At 42.9% G+C, this 18,732-nt stretch overlaps 1 protein-coding gene across 1 annotated transcript; it reads right to left on the bottom strand.

Moving 5' to 3' along the window:
- Positions 1 to 10,928: 10,928 nt before the first annotated feature.
- On the bottom strand, positions 10,929 to 18,129 carry LOC112117837 (testis-expressed protein 26). The gene is made up of 6 exons (XM_024215919.1): positions 18,049 to 18,129; positions 17,584 to 17,746; positions 15,865 to 16,021; positions 14,385 to 14,561; positions 11,674 to 11,835; positions 10,929 to 11,241 (listed from the first exon to the last, which is right to left on the bottom strand). Exons 1-6 carry the CDS (start codon positions 18,120 to 18,122, stop codon positions 11,126 to 11,128), a joined length of 849 nt encoding a protein of 282 aa, XP_024071687.1. The 5' UTR covers positions 18,123 to 18,129; the 3' UTR covers positions 10,929 to 11,125.
- Between the last annotated feature and the right edge of the window lie 603 nt (positions 18,130 to 18,732).

Genomic DNA, 18,732 nt, shown 5'->3' with positions numbered 1-18,732 from the left:
TTCATGTTCTCTGAATGTATATATATCTTCTTACTATATGTTCCATTCTATGCATCTGATGTGGTGGGCTGTAGCCCATGAAAGCTTATGCTCCAATAAATGTGTTAGTCTCTAAGGTGCCACAAGTACTCCTAACCTTGTGCACTGTGCATCAGATTGGGTTCTTGGACATATACAATCGCAGCAGCAGACGAAGAAGAAGAAGAAAGGAAGGGGAATAACTCTTGGCAATAACCATGGACATTAACACGAAAGGGTTAAAAAGGACCCTAAAGCTTCCCCCCCAGTGTTTACTGCAATGCTCCTTTCTTTCATCGCTTCCCTCGCGCTGTCCCGAGCAGCGGGGGACTTGGCACCGCTTCCTCTAAGCGCCTACAACAAAACCTTCCCCATGGCAGCAGCAAGCGCTCCCGGGCGGGAGCAGCGACTCCCGGGGCTGCGCACTGCAGAGCGAGAGCCGGCTCAGCCCGGAGACCGCGCACAGCCGGGAGGCGAAGGCGCGGGACGCCCCTCAGACGCCTCGCTCCGCGGGGAGGGGAAGCGGGGCCGGGCGCGGGGAGCACCTGCGGCTCCTGGCCAGCGCAAGCCGCCGCCTGGTTGCTTGACAACAGCGACCCCACAACATTGCTGCTGCCAGCCCGCTGGGGCTCGGCCCGTGTCCGCAGGCTGGAGGGGAAACGGGGGCTCACCTGCCGCGGGGGAATGTTTCTAGCTTTCCTGATGCAGAGCGCGGTCGCGCTGCCTTCCTCAGAGCCATGGTCCCGGCCGGGCACCCCCAGCCAAGCCCGCTCAGCGGCAGCGGCAGCCCGTGCCCAGCCGCACTGGAGACGCTGCAGACCTGGCACGTGGGGTTGCTCCCCGCCCTGCACCGCCCTCGCTCCGCGGGCCTGGCACGTGAGGCTGATGATGGCAGCTTGCAGCGCTGTTCCCGCCAGCCCTGTGCAATCACCCCTCTCCTCATCTTCATGGTGCTGGGCGTGAGGCTCCTGCATGTGGGCTGCTGATGCATCTCTCCGGTTGCTGGCCCTAGGCCCCCTGGCTAAAAGGGGGAGGGGGTGCCACAATAGGGAGCAAAAGAAGTAAAATTTCAGCGCTAGCCCTGATCTGAAGAGTTTATTAAAAATGCCCGCAGAAAAGCAGCCCCTGCTTGGCAACATTTAGTCACTTCATGTAATAAACAGAACTTTTCCCCAAATCTATGTAGCTGTCAATTATAGGCAGGAAAATGCCTCCCTTGATTTATACTCAAAAAGAACAGGAGTACTTGTGGCACCTTAGAGACTAACAAATTTATTAGAGCATAAGCTTTCGTGGGCTACAACCCACTTCTTCGGATGCATATAGAGTGAAACATTGAGGAGATATATATACACACACACAGAGAGCATGAACAGGTGGGAGTTGTCTTACCAACTCTGAGAGGCCAATTAAGTAAGAGAAAAAAACTTTTGAAGTGATAATCAAGATTTATACTATGGGTAAATCATTTTTCCTCTCCGGCTAGGGTGACCAGATGTCCCGATTTTATAGGGACAGGGCCCATATTTGGGGCTTTTTTTAATATGCACTCCTATTACAGCCCCACCCCCATCCCAATTTTTCACACTTGCTATCTGGTCACCCTATCTCTGGCCCAGTTAGGGCAAGAGACCAGAAAAGAGTAGGTGCAACTATTGTCACTTGCTTTTAATTTCACTTTGTCCCGTTTCAAAAGAACAGCAAGGAGCAGGGTTTTTAAAGCTAGTGTGTTTTGCAGAAAGAGGCCGATTCCAGCACAGAATATACCCAACTGGAGATTAGCAAGGATGTTAGATATAGCAACATTTTTCTGAGAAAACAATCCCATCTCAGGGTGCCAGGAAACAGTGTGAAATGTAATACAATTTAAAACCCTTTAAAACAATCAGCCAGGTAGGGTGAGATCTACAAACGTATTTAGTCACCTAATGAAATCAATAGAAACTACTCAGTGAATGGTTTCAGAGTAGCAGCCGTGTTAGTCTGTATCCGCGAAAAGAACAGGAGTACTTGTGGCACCTTAGAGACTAACAAATTTATTTGAGCATAAGCTTTCATGGGCTACAGCCCACTTCTTTGGATGCATAGAATGGAACATATATTGAGGAGATATATATACACATACAGAGAGCATGAACAGGTGGGAGTTGTCTTACCAACTCTGAGAGGCCAATTAAGTAAGAGAAAAAACTTATGAAGTGATAATCAAGATAGCCCAGTACAAACAGTTTGATAAGAAGTGTGATAATACTTACATGGGGAGATAAATTCAATGTTTGTAATGGCTGTACTGGGCTATCTTGGGGAAAAAAATCTGCAGCAGGACATGAATTATGGGCGTGTGCAGTATTCCCTCAGGAGTAAAGAGCAGTACAGATCCTTATGGAAATCCATTGTTCATATGACACTGGGAACTTGAACCATCCCCACACTTGACAATCACTGTTTTGTTAGAAATCATTGTGATGCTGTATGATTGAATATGACCATTTATATGATTGTTACTACCACTGTTATACAGTTGCAACAAATCTTATACAAAGTATGGCATGTAAGGTATCAATGAAAAGTTGTAATCTGCTAAGTATGATAGTTCTGTTTATATCTTTATATCTGAAGTTATGAATATTGGCTATGTGTGGGGTTCCAAGCCGAATCACGTCGGGGTCACCATTTGTGGGGAGCGGATAAAGCACACGACCAATGTGGTTGCAAGCTGAACTCAAACTCTGTTTATTACAAGCTTTCTTTTATAGTCTTTCTCAACATTACATAACACAATTAGGCTATAATTACACATCTACCGATTGGACAAGAAGGAGAATCATGTGTTTATCACATGTACAGCCCCACACCAATTGGTTCAGATGTTCCTTACATAAGGCCTCATCTTATATAACCACCAGGGGGCCTTACATAAGGCCTCATCTTATATAACCACCAGGGGGCCTTACATAAGGCCATGATTTATTGCCAGGCAAGTGTCCCATCGTGACCCTTACCCTCTCATGGAACTTTACATCCCCACACCTCCCCCCTTTTTCTTAAATAAGGAAGTACAGCATTATCAGGTGTCTAGGCTGTGACAAACAATAAGTGCAGGTCTGGTGTCACTACTGGATAAGCCTCGGGCGCAAATTCCCCATCTATATGGGCTTCCCTAATAAGTCCATGCCAACGCCTTACGGGGTCCGGGGGGCCCGAGCCGCCCGGGATATTGTTCGAAGCATATCGCAGGGTGGACTAGGATCAACTTCGGGTGCACTGGGGATGAGTGGTATGATAGTGTCCTCATCCCCAAAGAAGTCACGGGCTCCCACCGACAACACACAAGGCGACTCCTCTTTTGCAGACAAAGCAGAGCCCATTTTATGGAATGCAGCTGCTCACCTGTGAGCTCACGAACGTCTCTCTCGGACGACCAGGAGCCGGTATCCTCCGGTACCTCCTGCCGCGGCTGCCATCAAATGCAGCCGCTCACCTGTGAGCTCATGAACGTCTCTCTCGGACGACCAGGAGCCGGTATCCTCCGGTACTTCCTGCCGCGGCTGCCATCGAATGCAGCCTCTCACCTGTGAGCTCATGAACGTCTCTCTCGGACGACCAGGAGACGGTATCCTCCGGTACCTCCTGCCGCGGCTGCCATCGAATGCAGCCGCTCACCTGTGAGCTCACGAACGTCTCTCTTGGACGACCAGGAGCCGGTATCCTCCGGTACCTCCTGCCGCGGCTGCCACCTCCGCCTTTTCTCACCGAACGCTTCGGTCGGCTGTGTGAAGCCTCCTGTGCACTGAAGAGTCCAGGGCCGTCAGTTAACTTTTTACGTCCACTAGTGCTGGTAGAGTTAGTGACTCTGCAGCTGCCTATTGCACTTGTGAAAAGATTTGTGTGTTCATTACTGGTAGCTGGCTCAGAGCTAGGGGTAAATCCTCCCAAGGACAGACCTGCAGAGTTTTCAGAACAGTCTATCTGTAATGGTGTCTGTAATCCCAATGCTAATGAATTAGACTCTGAAGGCTCTCTCCTGACCCACTGTTCCTCTCTGCTTAGCAAACCCTTAGAAGGTGAAAGGTGTGGACAAGACATATGACATCTGTGTTTCTCTTTATGTCTTACTGCTGATATTATTTTTTAATAATTCTGTTGTCTCATGGCTGCATCCTCACTTTTTTCAGTTTTTGTGGCTGCAGATGTTTTTATATATTTCATTCTTTTTGTTCTGGTGTAAGGTTCTTCTGCATGTTTACGTTTTTGTTTCTTTATATGTGTTTGTTTTTCTTCTTCATTATGATTACCATTTCCATTTATTTCCACCCGAGCTGTATTATTCCTTTCATGCTTTTTCTTCTTCTTCTTCCTTTCTGCATTATTGCTTTTGGAAGTTTCCTCATTTTCATCTTCAGTACCTTCCTTTTCTATCTTAGGCTTTAGTCGGCTGCCTCGATGTCCAAGCCGAATCACGTCGGGGTCACCATTTGTGGGGTTCCAAGCCGAATCACGTCGGGGTCACCATTTGTGGGGAGCGGATAAAGCACACGACCAATGTGGTTGCAAGCTGAACTCAAACTCTGTTTATTACAAGCTTTCTTTTATAGTCTTTCTCAACATTACATAACACAATTAGGCTATAATTACACATCTACCGATTGGACAAGAAGGAGAATCATGTGTTTATCACATGTACAGCCCCACACCGATTGGTTCAGATGTTCCTTACATAAGGCCTCATCTTATATATAACCACCAGGGGGCCTTACATAAGGCCTCATCTTATATAACCACCAGGGGGCCTTACATAAGGCCATGATTTATTGCCAGGCAAGTGTCCCATCGTGACCCTTACCCTCTCATGGAACTTTACATCCCCACAGCTATGTAACTGTATCTCAAAAACATGTTGTATGCCTGGCTGACACCTCTTCCCCCCTACCCCCCCAGATAGATTTACATCAGGGCTAGACAACTATGTTTTGGTGGCCCATTAAGGACACTCAGCCACAATGGGCCTGTGACACATGGCCAGAAAGGGTTAAACATGCTGCAAAATAAATAACCCTCAAAAGACATGTGGGGAGATAATATTTCTGTTTTTGTGTATTTACATATGTATGAGTAGGGTCGACAATGTAACCAACAGTCCCTGTCTATGCTGTATTCTGATAGTTCAGAGATCAAAAAAACATCCTAGCATTTAAATGAATTGTAAACACAGGCTATCTCGGTATTCATCTCTCTTTGAAATGTACTGTGAATGGTGGAGGAACAAGCAAATGGCCTTATGTTAATTTGTATACCTAAATACCAATGATGGACCTCCTTCAAAGTCATCCTAATTACCCTGAGGAACTCCAATTTATCAAAGAGAATATAAAATTGTATAAAAGATCCTTGGGTCCTGATTCTGTCATCTCAGATCTGCTTAGGCTTCATCAGAGGAAGTTTGAGTCACAAGACTGAGGTCCCAGTTATGCTGGTACGCCCTGAATATGATATTGGACATTGAACTATAACCTATGAACTATTACTAAAAGAACTCTTTGCAACTACAAGCTCACCATCTCTGCACCTAAATGAATTGAACTCATGTCTGTATGTATATTGATCTTTTAACCATACTCTCTCTCTTTTGTTTTTTTAATAAATTTTAGTTTAGTTAATAAGAATTGGCTGTAGTGTGTATTTCGGTAAGATCTGCAATATTCAATAATCTGGGAGGTAATGTGTCCGATCCTTTGGGATTGGTAGAACCTTTTATTTTATATGACGAAATAAGATTTACAGAAATTTTCATCATATTTGACATGAATGGAAGCCTGAGGCTGGATCACTTTAAGGGAACTGTGTTGTTTGGACTTCTGAGTAACCAGTGAGGTAATAAAGAAGCTGTTTTATGTTGCCTTGGTAAATCTAAGTAGTGCAATATCCACCAGCTTTTTGGGGTTTGTCTGCCCCATTCTTTGCAGTTCACCCTAATTGAGTGACCACAGCTGGCCTCTACTGGGACCCCAGTCACAGGGCCATTGAAGAAACTCATCCTGCACAGTCCTGTGGATGCCTCAGACAGTGAGATGCCAATGGCTACCCGGTGTGATTCAGCAAAACATGGAAGGGCATGTCCTATGGACATGTGAACTCAGGCTCCATTGTTATCATTAACTTTCCATACACAGGGGCTTGGAGCTTTATTTGGGACAGTGAATTTCCACACACATAGCAGAGGATATATAGCAGACACTTATAGCAGACCCCTGAGATATCTCCATTTTGCCTCATTCCTGCTCCAGCTGGAATGCCTAAGGGGGACTGTGTTTGGCTTCTTGTTAATCAGTGTGGTGCTATAGAAGCTTGTTTGGTGACTCTAATTATAGAATAAACCACCACTTTGGGGGGATTGTCTGCCCTGTTTCTTGCAGTCTGTCCTGAGTATGGCATTCTCAGTGTGGTCCGTCGCATACACCCCATCACAATCATCTACATAATAAAATCTACAAGTTTCTTGTCTGGGACCATGGAGTATAATTTTAGGACTAGTCCACTGTGCCAAACTGTCATATGCCAAAAAAAAAAAATCAACAAAAAACAATGCCCGCCTTCTGTCCTGTCTCAAACACAAGATATTAGAGAGACAAGGTGGATGAGATAATATCTTTTATTGGACCAACTTCTGTTGGTGAGAGAGAGACAAGCTTTTGAGCTTACACAGAGCTCTTCTTCAGGTCTGATCATCTGGTTTCCCAGACCTGAAGAAGAGCTCTGTGTAAGATTGAAAGCTTGTCCTTCTCACCAACAGAGGTTGGCCAAGTAAAAGCCACCCACCTTGTCTCTCTAATATCCTGGGATTGACATGGCTACAACAACACTGCATTGTGAAATTCCCCAGGGTGCAATCTGATCTTCTGTGTCCCCTTAGATGCCTGGGATGCCTTTTACATTGCTTTGCTAATGAACAGCAAACCTCTCCAGCCTCTGATCTTTCAACCACCAGCATGCAAAGTCACTCCCAGCTGAGTACATGAATGCTATGCCCAGCCAGCCATGAATGAATACAGGGTGACACCAGCATATCCCTCAGTCCCAGTCTTGACCCCCAAAAATGTGCATCTTGTACCATTCAGTAGCCCACTGGAGCGTACAAGCTCATATATTACGCCATCATTCCAACAAAGGGTAATAAATATGCACCAGCTTTGTTGTCTGAAGTGGAGGCTTCCCAAACACTTCAATCCAAATTCACTGTTTTAGATAAAACAGTAAAACAAGTTTATTAACTTGAAAAAGATAGATTTTAAGTGATTTACAAGTGAAAAGGCATAAAAGTCAGAGTTGGTTACAAAAGAAATAAAAAAATAAACTTGCAAGCTAATTCCTAAACTTTACAAAGGCTAATAAATGCAAAAGCAAAAAGGTTTCTCTCACCCAAAAGCTTTCAACAGTCTGTACTGGCTGGAAAAACCTCCAGAGGACCACTTCCCCTAGTTTAATGATGTCTTTCAAGGGATCTTGCTGTTATCCGTAGGGATGGGGGAGGAGAGGTGTCTAGAGGCACCTTTGCTGGATCATGGGGTCAGGCAGTTCCATGGTGTACATGAACTGCCAACTGTCCTTCCAGTGAATTGTAAATTTCTTCTTTACAACTCCCCTGCTGGCGAATCCCTGATTAAGCACATAATGGCTATTTAGCACTTTTCTGGCATGCCAGTGTGGCTTTGTCTCTGAGGAATTGGTTTATGAGTGTTATCCAGAATTGAAACATATTTCAGTAACAATCATATAGCAAAATCTCATAATTTCACATGCAGTGTTGTTACACACATTTCAACAGGATAATAATATTCAGCAGATTATGAGTTTATAAATGAGTTTTCAAAGGTATACTTTGTACAAAATATATCATAACCATATAAAAGTGATGAACGTGAAGTACAGTGTGTCACATGCATGCGTCAAATAAAAGATGTCAGTCTTATCAGCTGATCCTCAGCATTATGGTCTGGTTGGAACCCTTCCTGGTAATGAGGTAACTGTGGGGCAATTAAAGGCAATAGTCATTTAAGTACCAGTCTCTCAAACAGTTTAAAAGTTGTGCTGATCAAAGTGTTTGGATGATAGTCCTTTGAGTCATCTGCCTTCCTTCTAGGCTTGAGAAGTGCCAATACATTACCTTTGGAACTGTACAGCATTTCAAAAAAGGATTATAGAGTCTTACCAGAAAATCACAACAAGATGAACTCCTCTGATGCAGGAATTCCCCATAAAGTTATGCTGCAGTGTACTGTCCATCTGATCAAGTGTAATAAGTACCACATAATTTGTTCCTATGAATTCTTGTAATAACAGTCAGTTTTCCAACAAAATACTCAGTCAAGATACTTTATTTAGAAAGGCACAACATTTAGAGAGGCAAAAAGTACAGTTCTTTAGTAAAAGACCATCAAATGCATGGAAGATAAACTAGTGACTTTTAAGAACTAGTTAAGGGAACTCAAAATCCCCTGTTTTGTTGTGTTCTCCAGCACACAAAGAACAAAACAGGTATTTTCAGTCCAGATTACTTCTTTCAGATTAAGGAAATACAGAGTGAGAACAAATATAAAGTCTTCATGAGAGCACAAAAAATCACTCTCTCAGAAACACTTTGCATCAAAATTAAAACACACAGTAGTAAATGCCTCATAACCACAACTGCAGCAAGCAGAGACCTCTTATATATTTCAAGGCTAAGTATACAGCAAACAAAATGACAGCCTCTTTTTTCAGTTACATGACCACCCATACATAACATTATATTGGATATAAATTCACCATCTCTGCTGCTAGTACATATGTACCAACCGTAGAAATAAGGGCCTTGTTTTTCTTTGTGTGTGTTTGCTCTGAGTGTAGCTTTTAATGCTCTCACTGATGTACTTTCCTTCCTTCAGCATATGAGATATTGCCTCAAGTCTAGTGTTACATGGTCACCTCAGTGTCAATGATATTAAATTTCTGAATGAGACATTCTTCTGTGACCCTTAGCTATATTACTTTGATCATCCACGTCTTCCAGCCCATTCACAAGCAATGACTACAAGCCTTATAAGACTCTTGGAAGTAAAGGATCTGATAATACTGCTGATTTGCTGTTTGCCTCAAAAGCTCATTTCAGTGTATTAGCAGCTACCACTATTTAACTATTAATGGGTAAGACATCTTCATTTTCTTTTCTTAATCTTTCAGTAATTATTGGGTCCCTGCCTGCAACCATCTGGACGTTGTGCAAGACAACTGCACAGTGATTGCACAGACTGACATCCTCCTTCCAAGCACAAGGGCATGGGATGGAGCACTAGTATCCATTTCAAGCAATACAGCCTCTGTGTACCACGTTAGGCCAGAAGAGTCACATAGTCACTGGGTCTCTTCGCTACAGCTGTGTGAATAACTGATTGGAACGGCCAGTGAACCAAAACAAACGGCTATCTAGGCTGAAGGCCTTTCTTGTGAGTGGGCAGAATAGGGTGTGGGTGGGCTGGCAAGACCCCACTCACCCAAGAGCAGCAGGTCCCTAAGTGGCAGGTTAATGAGGCCCATCTTCCAAACAAACCCACTTGTTTAATGTCACCTGGTCCTGTACGTAGCAGGGTTTCTTCCTACAGACTAGTCTGGAACATGGTTAAAGTAGTCACACACTACTCACATACATAGTTACATGCACATACTAACTTGTCCTTAGAGGATTGGTACTTTAAATGGTAGATAGACAAAGTATAGTGAAGTCAGTGGCTGTTCCAAGTCGCCTATCTCAAGACACATTCCTCATCTAGAAGAGGAGTGACTATTGATGGAGGATCCTTTAATTAGAAAAATGTAAACACATGAACTCCAAGAGTGATCAGGTTTTGAGTAGCACTTCTAAAGAGGCCAGCTTCACAAAATCTGGGATTTGTCTGCAGATAAACCATCTGATTAATTTTTGATAAATTCAAGGTATAAGAAATAATATAATTTTTTAGGAGAAGGATTTTCAGTATAATAAAAATCTTATGTTTAGAATTAAAATGTGTGTGTGTGTGGGGGTTAGGTTTAGGGTAAAAGTAGATTGGAGAAATTAACAGCTGCTGAATCAATGAGCTAAAATAATTAAAATTGACTTCTTAATCCAATTCTTAATGGAATTAACATGCATCACGAGCTGTAGGTTCAGTGAACATACAGAGTGTTGCTTCTTATAGGGCTGACACTAATTTTTAAACAATATTTCCATTCTGGGGAGAGCCTCTCACAGCTGTAGGTGCTCATGCAGCTACTCTGTTGTGGGGGGTAGAGGTGGATGTTCATTGACCACTTGGGCTATGTCTACAGTGCAGTTAGACACCTACAGCTGGCCTCTTCCAGTTGACTTGGGCTTGCGGGGCTCAGGCTAAGGCGTTGTTTAATTGCTGTGTGGACATTCAGGCTTGGGCTGGCACCTGGTCTCTAGGACCCTGCAAGGTGGGAAGGTCCCAGAGCCAAACGTCTACACCGCAATTAAACAGCCCCTTAGCCTGAGTCAGCTGGCAGACTTGAGAGATGGTAGACTTGGGATTCAGGGCTGGCTTACTTGAAGGATGGGCTTACAAGCTGGCTGACTACTTAAAATCTGCTGTATTGGCCTTCTGGTCCGTCAGTAGTGGGATGTCATTCAGGTAAGACTGCAGTTGGCCACGGGGAAAATATTTAAAAATCAAGAGTTTAGCCCTAATGCTGAATCTTGGGTTTGAGGATTGAATTCGAGGGTGGGAGATGTTATTTCATTTACCCCTACACAGCAACAATCATAATTAGGGTACATGACATCTTTGACTGACAACATACTTACATGATCTTCTGAGCCAGAAATAAATGTTTTGCTGGAATTTACAGTACAGAAATGACAAAACATAAATCCCTTTTAACATTCTATTGCTCTCAAAGGCAGCACCCTATTTGATGAGGTAGCAGCACAACAGCCTTTATTATTTTAAAACAGGGTTTTGCAAATTATTCATCACACACACACAGAACACAAAGACATTATAGGTTACAATTACGCCACTCATTCAGCACCAGCCAGATTCTGGAGGCCTTTCTCCTTTTGGATTGTTGGGTATCATTTGCATTCAGATAGTTTGTCAGATGATAGTTTCTTTGAGGGTGAAGTCCTTCTGAATTTCTCACTCTTGCTCCCACAAACTGTGTTAAGAAAGTGCTGAAGAATTGCTCTCTCTGTCAATACAATTAAAAAACAAAAAAGAGTTAATTTGAATCTCAAGCTGTCAAGTGCAATAAATTCCAGGAACGATGAACATTGGGATAGTTAATTTTATATAAAAATTTCATTTACAAATTCTGAGTGAGGATACAACAACCACTGCACTTTTAAGATACTGTTTTTATAGGAGCACAGACAATTCTCTCCTACATATTTGTGTGTAGGGGAGGGAAAATTCTCTGTTTCCTAGTAATTCCTCCAGTAGGGGCAAGGGGCTCAGGGTTCACCCTCCCCTGCAGGAAAAAAGAGAGATGATTTTTCTACCTTTCCAACAAGTGTGAAGAGTGCAGTATTCAGAAAGTTTCATAGCTTGTGTTTCACCAGTGACTGCCTGCATGATAATTTACACAGGATGGATTAAATTGTATTTTAGTATAGTACCCTACCTTGCTTTGGAGCTCTTTCAATGTACTTATTAACTTGTTCTGGATCCAGAGAATTTAAAATTGATATGATATTGAAATATTCTTTCCCAAAATCTCTTTGGTACGTGGTCATCTGTTTAATGTTTTCTTGGTTCTGGATGTGAGAAAATGTCACGGTAGGAACTGTAAAGGTAAACCAGGTAGAAACATTTGAGTGAAACCAGGCATAACCCTATAATTCTCCCCGTCATCTTCCCCTCTCCTTCCTTGTACTGTAGTCTCCTTCTGTTCTTCTCATTTTAGTTGAGGCCCTTTTCCTTCAATAGAATCAGTCCCTTCATATCTTATTGCAGAATTAGCACCTTAAGAGTACATCTAAGTGCCTTAAGGAAAGGGAAGCCTTATCTGTATTGTAAAGCACCATTAATATCTATGATAGTATATAAATAATAATAATAATAATGCTCTGTGTAGTTAGCTTGGGATAGTGTTTGTTTGGAATCCAGTCTATACCCAGCTTTAGCTACCAGTTGTAGGCCTGAGACCTGATCGACTCCCCTCCCCTCCCCCATGCTGAACCAGCCTTGGGTGAAACTCAGGGAGTTCACCATTAACACTGAAAAAGGAATGTTCGGCTGCTGATAACCTCAGGAATGTCCCTAAGGAGAGTTATAACCACCGAGGTTGTAAAGACGCTTGGAAATTAGAAAGGATACAGAAAGAGACTCAACAAATGGTAAAATAAGCTCTGACCAGCATTTTATGCTGACTATCTGGACAAATAGAGAAGGTCACAACTAAGCTACAATTTGGGCATGAAAGATAAATGTAAAAAACTTGGGCAGGAAGGAGGACACATAGGAGCCAGTGTGTAATTGGTTAAAAACTTTGTTATTTAGGAGTATGGGATAATGTGATAGGTTTAGTAAATTTGAAGGAGGTAGCTAGTTTTACTTATATAAATGTAAATGAAAAACAATGCTCTTTAGGAACCATTTCCAGATTGCAGTGCAACATCAAGCTGCTAGAACACTGATCCCTCTGCACGACTGTGATGTGGAGAGGCATCGCCGGGAACCCCCAGATGAATGAATTCTGACTGGCCATCGGGTGAAATTTGTCGGTATATTGGGAGTGGTGAGCATAAGAGATTTGCTTGGTATATGTGTTGCTAATAAATAGATGTTTAGAGCACAACTGTGTAAGGCTCTTTCGCTGGGAAAAGGTTCCGCAGACCCGTAGAGCCCTGAGGGAAAGGGCAGGTACTTAAATTGACCAGGTTTCTTCCTGAGCCCCGTGGGTAAGGATAGGTGCCTTACACCCTGAGCTCTCGGAAGGGAAAGGGTGGGGGTGCCTAAATTGATTGGGTCATGCCTTGAGCCCTCGGTAGGGTATAGGCGGGGTGCCTTAAATTGAGTGGGCAACACAGTTTTTTGAATTTCCTCTCAGTCAGGCTTCAGCTTGGCCATGGTACTGAGACATACACATCCTTCTGGACTTCGCTGCAGTATTTCATACCTCTGATCAACAAATATTCATGTGCCACCTCCAGGAAGCTGCAAGAGGGATCTGAAATGCCTTAAACTGGCTCTGGTGCATAGCTTTAGACCAACCCAAGAGTCATTATGGGTAACTATACCTCCCTCTCTAGATCCCCCAATCTGGGCTTCCCTTGGGCTCAGCCTCTCCTCATATTATTTCAGCACCAATAGGAAGCCAATGAGAGAGAGGGGGAGACAACACAGGCTGAAGTGCCAGCAGAACACAGATGGCACCTGTAGTAGGAAGGAGGACTAAGGCATGGACTAGGACTCAATAGACCTAAGGGCAGTTCCTGGCTCAGTTACAGACTTTTTGTGTAACTGTGTGCAAATCACTTAATCTACCCTGTGCCTCCATTTCCCATCTGTAAAATGGGGGGAAATGCTTCCCTATTTAACAGTGTTGTGAGTGTTGTGAGGATAAAACCCATTAATGAGTGAAAGGTGCTCAGATACAATGATGAAGGTCATATAAGAACCTAGATAGACACCTAGCTCTATATCTTCTTTAAACAGCGCCATCTTCCAGTTTTCTCAATGCCTTGTTGAAAAATCAGCACTTAGCTGAACAGCAGCTCCCCGGGGTGGCAAAGGCTGCCTGGAAGATGCATGAAATCAAGTTTATTTCCCAATGGGCTGGCCCTGACCATTTCTGGGTTGGCTTTGACCAATTTTTGTGTGGCACTGGCGAGCTCTGAACCTCTCCTCGCAGTGGATGAGGGATTGCATCACTGTGCCCCCACTCCCAGCAGACTTTCCAATGCAAGGGGTCAGCAGCCCAGGTTTTCCCATCCTGACATGTCTGTGCATGTCAAATATTGGTGAACAGAGTTCTTGTGGTGGGATTTGCAAGAGCACTCGGGTCCCTTTGATGTCAATAGGAGCAGAGACAAGCAAATGAAAAGCACATTTGCACTTCTATGTGTAAAATTACTCCATGGTGCAAAGCTCATGCTGGACTCTCATAAAGAAACAGGCTCATTTCCTCCTGTCACAGGAAACCTTCAGACATCACTAATCAGTTACATAAATAGAAGTGACCAGAGATTACTGAAGAACTAATTTAATAGTTGACATGATTTCAAAAGAATCTGATTTCTCAGATATGCCATGTAAAGAGCTGAAGCCATGATTTTCATCAGTTCACAATATTTTACTTATTTAAGGTTTTAAAAACAAATATATTCTTACCAACTCCTTTTGCTGGAATATGCCTGTTTGCATTACATCCATATTTCCAGGAAAAGTCCATGAAGTCATGGATGCGGGCTGGGGCCTGGTAATGATGCCTAAACTCAGTTGCTGGAGGATGTGGGATTATTTTTTTCCAGTCAGGAGGCACAGGAATAGTATCTTTAATTTGTAAACCTGGAGAAGTTAAAAAATAGTGTCAGTTTTATGGTACAATAAAATATCTTCTTCTCAATGAAACAGGAGGGAGGGAGGAAGGGAGGGGCGTGTGTGTGTGTCAGAAGTAAACAACAGGAAGCTAACCAGTAGAGCCAGTCAAAATTTTTCTGGCAAATCTTTTTTTTTTTTTTTAACTGAAAATTGGGCTTTCATCTAAACGAAAAGGATCTGCTTCCATGGAAAATTACAAGTTGTTATTGACAAACTGAATACTCAAGAACTTAAAAAAAAAAATTTGGTTCCCAATCAAAAACCTACATGTTTTGAGTCTAAAATGCCACCATAGTACCTCATGGGGTTGTGGTTTGGGTGCCACGCGCTCCCATTCTCCTCTTGGACCAGCCTACCCAACAGGACCACATCACCCATGATGCATGCCCTACCCTCAGCAAAGGGGAGACCATGCTGCATTATGAGAGTTGTAGTTTAACCAGGGAGCCTGGCCTATAGAGGAGAACAGGAGCATGAAGCACCAAAACTACAACTCCCATGAGGCACCAAGGCAGCATTTCTTTTTGGTTGAAATTTTCTATATGAAAAAAGCCCCTCATCTTCTGACTTGCTCTACTAATCAGCCATGTTGGCGCCTCACTACAGATGGAAAGAGTTGAAAGGCTGGATGTGTGGTGAGGGAGATAAGATTGCAACAGACTGGCACTAAATTTCTGAGTCAACAGGTGCTTTACTTCCAAGATGTGTTAGGACCTTGCCCAAAGTCCATTCATGTGAATGGAAGCCTTTCCATTTATTTCAGTGGGCCCCACAGAAAGAGAGATTGTCAAGGGGACAATGAGGAAGCACTGAACAGTGGAACCAGGGATGAAGCTTCAGTTAGTTGTCTTCAATAAAGTAGTAACAGGTTTGTACTTTTAGCCATAACCTACTGGGATACTGGGAGGCTTAGAGGTACCGTGATCTACAAGGATAAACGCCAGAGGCATGTGAATAGGGGAGGAAAAAGGGAGGAGATGGGAAGAAAGGGGTTAGCTGGGTTCCGGGTGAGGCCCTGACCCTGCCATCCGTCTGCCCCAGTTTAGCTGGGATGGAATGGGGAGAACGTACATGCTGCACCCTGTGGTCCACACTTCCTTTATGCTCCCAGAGAGACAGTGTCTGCCTGAGACACAATGCCTCCAGGAGCCCCTGCTGGGGCAATGTGCCTCTGCTCTGTCCTTGACATTACCACAGCACTGTGCCTCAGTGTCTTAATGGACCCTTAATGGACCATTTTAAAAGAAGAGAGAGAAATCATTGCCCTCACCCTGTCGTAATCCTAAATAATCTCCATTATAGGTAGAGTTGAACTGTGCTCTGATTGCTTCCTCGACCTCTTGTTTAGAAATAGGCTGTGTCCAGGGTGAAAAGCTGTTGGAGGGCTGCGCTTTTTCTTCTCGAGGCACCTTCCAAATCATGAAACTCTAATAACACAAAGAGTGGGATTTTGTAGATCTGCATGGCTACAATTAGAGCATCACATGTACAGTAAATTAGATTGTATTCAGCCAGCTCCCACAGAGTAAGATATAATTTGAAGCTCAGTAATAATAATGCCTATTTCTTACATAGCACTTTTCATCAGTAGATCTTGAAATGCTTCATAATCTTTAATCTATTTCTCCTTCAAACATTATTATTAGGGGTTATCCCCATTCTACAGATGGGAAACTGAGGCACAGAAAGGCTAAGTGATTTGCATAAGGTTACACAGGAAGTCCATGGCAGAGCAGGAAATGGAACCACATCCTAGACCAATGCCATAGTCACTGGACAGCCTCTCTCTTTTGTTGTATATTAACCACAATAATTCTACCATATGAGAAGTTTCAAGTAGTGTTCATAGTAAGCACCAGTTATATGCTGCCAGTTTTGAAAAGGGACACATCAGCTTGAAAACTAGTCAGCCAATTACAAAATAAAAATGAATTTACAATAGTTTCAGGTACTTCTTCTCCCAAAACCCCTAACCAATTTTGGGGGGCTTATAATCATATTTTTCCTATTTTTTATAATGCCTCTCTCTCCCTAGTTGCTGTGTAAGAGAGACACACAAACAGCCGAGGAAACTAACAAAGAGGAAACCGTGAAATTGACTATAAGCTAAAGAGCCTGATCCAAAATGCTGTCAAATGCCCAAAGTAAACAAGCTGAAAATGGACAAAAAGAGCCCCTGGCTCTTAACACAAAAGCAGGGATGTGAACCTCAGGCCAAATTCCAATCTGGCTAGTAATTACATTCTGCTCCTCAAATACTCAGCAGCTGGATACGTTTGTCCCTTCCTGTCATACACATTGGGTAATAGCACTGTGCACTGCTGTATATCACAGGTGGATGAAGTGATTAGTTTGGGTATGTGCTTATGGTCTGTAAAATGCTTTGGGATCCTTTGAGATGGGCAGTATTTAAATATGAGTCTTTATTTTTCTTTTCAGACCATTGTGGAACTGTTCTGAAAAAAAGGATGGAAATGATAGAAAGATGTAAATGCTAAGGGCTGAATATTCTGGACATACATGAAGAAATGGAGACCATCTACAGAAGATGGTGATACACAACAGAGTTTGCTGAACGGAAGGAATAATATGGTTGGTCTGCTATGGAGTAGCTGCAGCCCAAAACGGAGCAGAGACTGCACATTTCAGAATGGGAATATTCGTGCATCACCATTAGAAGAGCCACCAAACCTCCCAAATAATATCTGCCCAAGATAGTACTTATAGAAGAGACCTGACATTGTTCTTTTACACTGTAAACATATTAGTGAATGATGTTGTTTTCTTCAACTACCAAATCCCAGAGTCAGAATAATACCCACCTCTTCAAAGTTTCTTGTTGCTAAGTGCTTCTACTGGCACCCCATTCAGTGGCGTGCTCCAAAACTACAGCGCCATAAACTTTGTATCAGAAACAAAATATTAAGCCCTACCACAGTACCTTTCCTAAGCAACCATAAATGAGGGAGAATGCTATAGCATTCCTTACTTGACTAGGATGAGGATTGTTTCTCCTTGTTCCTGATGAAGAGCCAGTCATTATAGGTTCTGCCTTGGAATATGGTTTCCAACAGAACTCTTCTCTGTAAGTATTAACGCCAATAGGATCACTAAGATGATATGGATTCACATGTCCTTTTGCTGTTCTGGGACTATAAAAAAATGCATTAGAAATTGCAGTTAGAAATAGAGACACAAAGTATAAAAGCAGCATCTATCATTTACTACCTGTAATACTGCAAATACTGTGGTAAATGTATTTCCTATTGTAAGTACTGCAAACACTGGGGTAAAGTCACATACTATCATGGATTAAATCTGTTAGGTTTTGTTTTTACCAAGTGCCCACTGTAACTCAACAGTTACTCATCTGGACATGAACACAGGTTTTCAATACATCACAAAAACAAAACTAGCAGAAGAGTTAGCATTAATCTAGCCAATATTATCTTACCGTACTGCTTCAGTCTCCACTGGTGCTCTATATGGGTATTCATGTTTCATTGTAGTTTCATATGGATCCCACATTATTTTGTCTCCTAAAAACATATTGTACCAGTTATAAATGTGATAAATACAGAATGCTGTCTATCCTATCTTTGTGACTATTCAAATAAATCATTCAGATGTAAGAAACTATGGATAAGCAATTTCACAAAGTTATACACACAAAATAACTCAGGACCATTTGTGGCCATAGAGAATTCCCTCTCAATTGAATCAGCTGGAGTCAACCACAGCAACTGATGTGCTTTCCTTTCCTTTGTATTACATGTTTGCACATCATCTAGCACAATGGTGTTAGGGCCTCTAGCTGCTACCATAATAAAACAGCATGCTTAAAGTAGGGTCTGGTGACACTGATGGTAAAAAAGCCTGAGCTCTAGCTACAGTACTGCTTCAGAGGGAGTGAACCTAACAGGTAATGATCAAGTGATCTCTCTCCTGCCATCCATCTCCACCCTCTGACAACAGAGGCTAGGGACACCATTCCTTACCCATCCTGGCTAATAGCTATTAATGGACTTAACTTCCATGAATTTATCCAGTTCTCTTTTAAACCCTGTTATAGTCCTAGCCTTCACAACCTCCTCAGGCAAGGAGTTCCACAGGTTGACTGTGCGCTGTGTGAAGAAGA

Source organism: Terrapene carolina, unplaced genomic scaffold (assembly GCF_002925995.2).
Source record: "Terrapene carolina triunguis isolate 2854851 unplaced genomic scaffold, T_m_triunguis-2.0 Scaffold139, whole genome shotgun sequence".
Classification (NCBI taxonomy): domain Eukaryota; kingdom Metazoa; phylum Chordata; order Testudines; family Emydidae; genus Terrapene; species Terrapene triunguis.
Note: the sequence above shows the minus strand (reverse complement) of the source record. Positions and strands in the feature narration are given on the sequence as shown.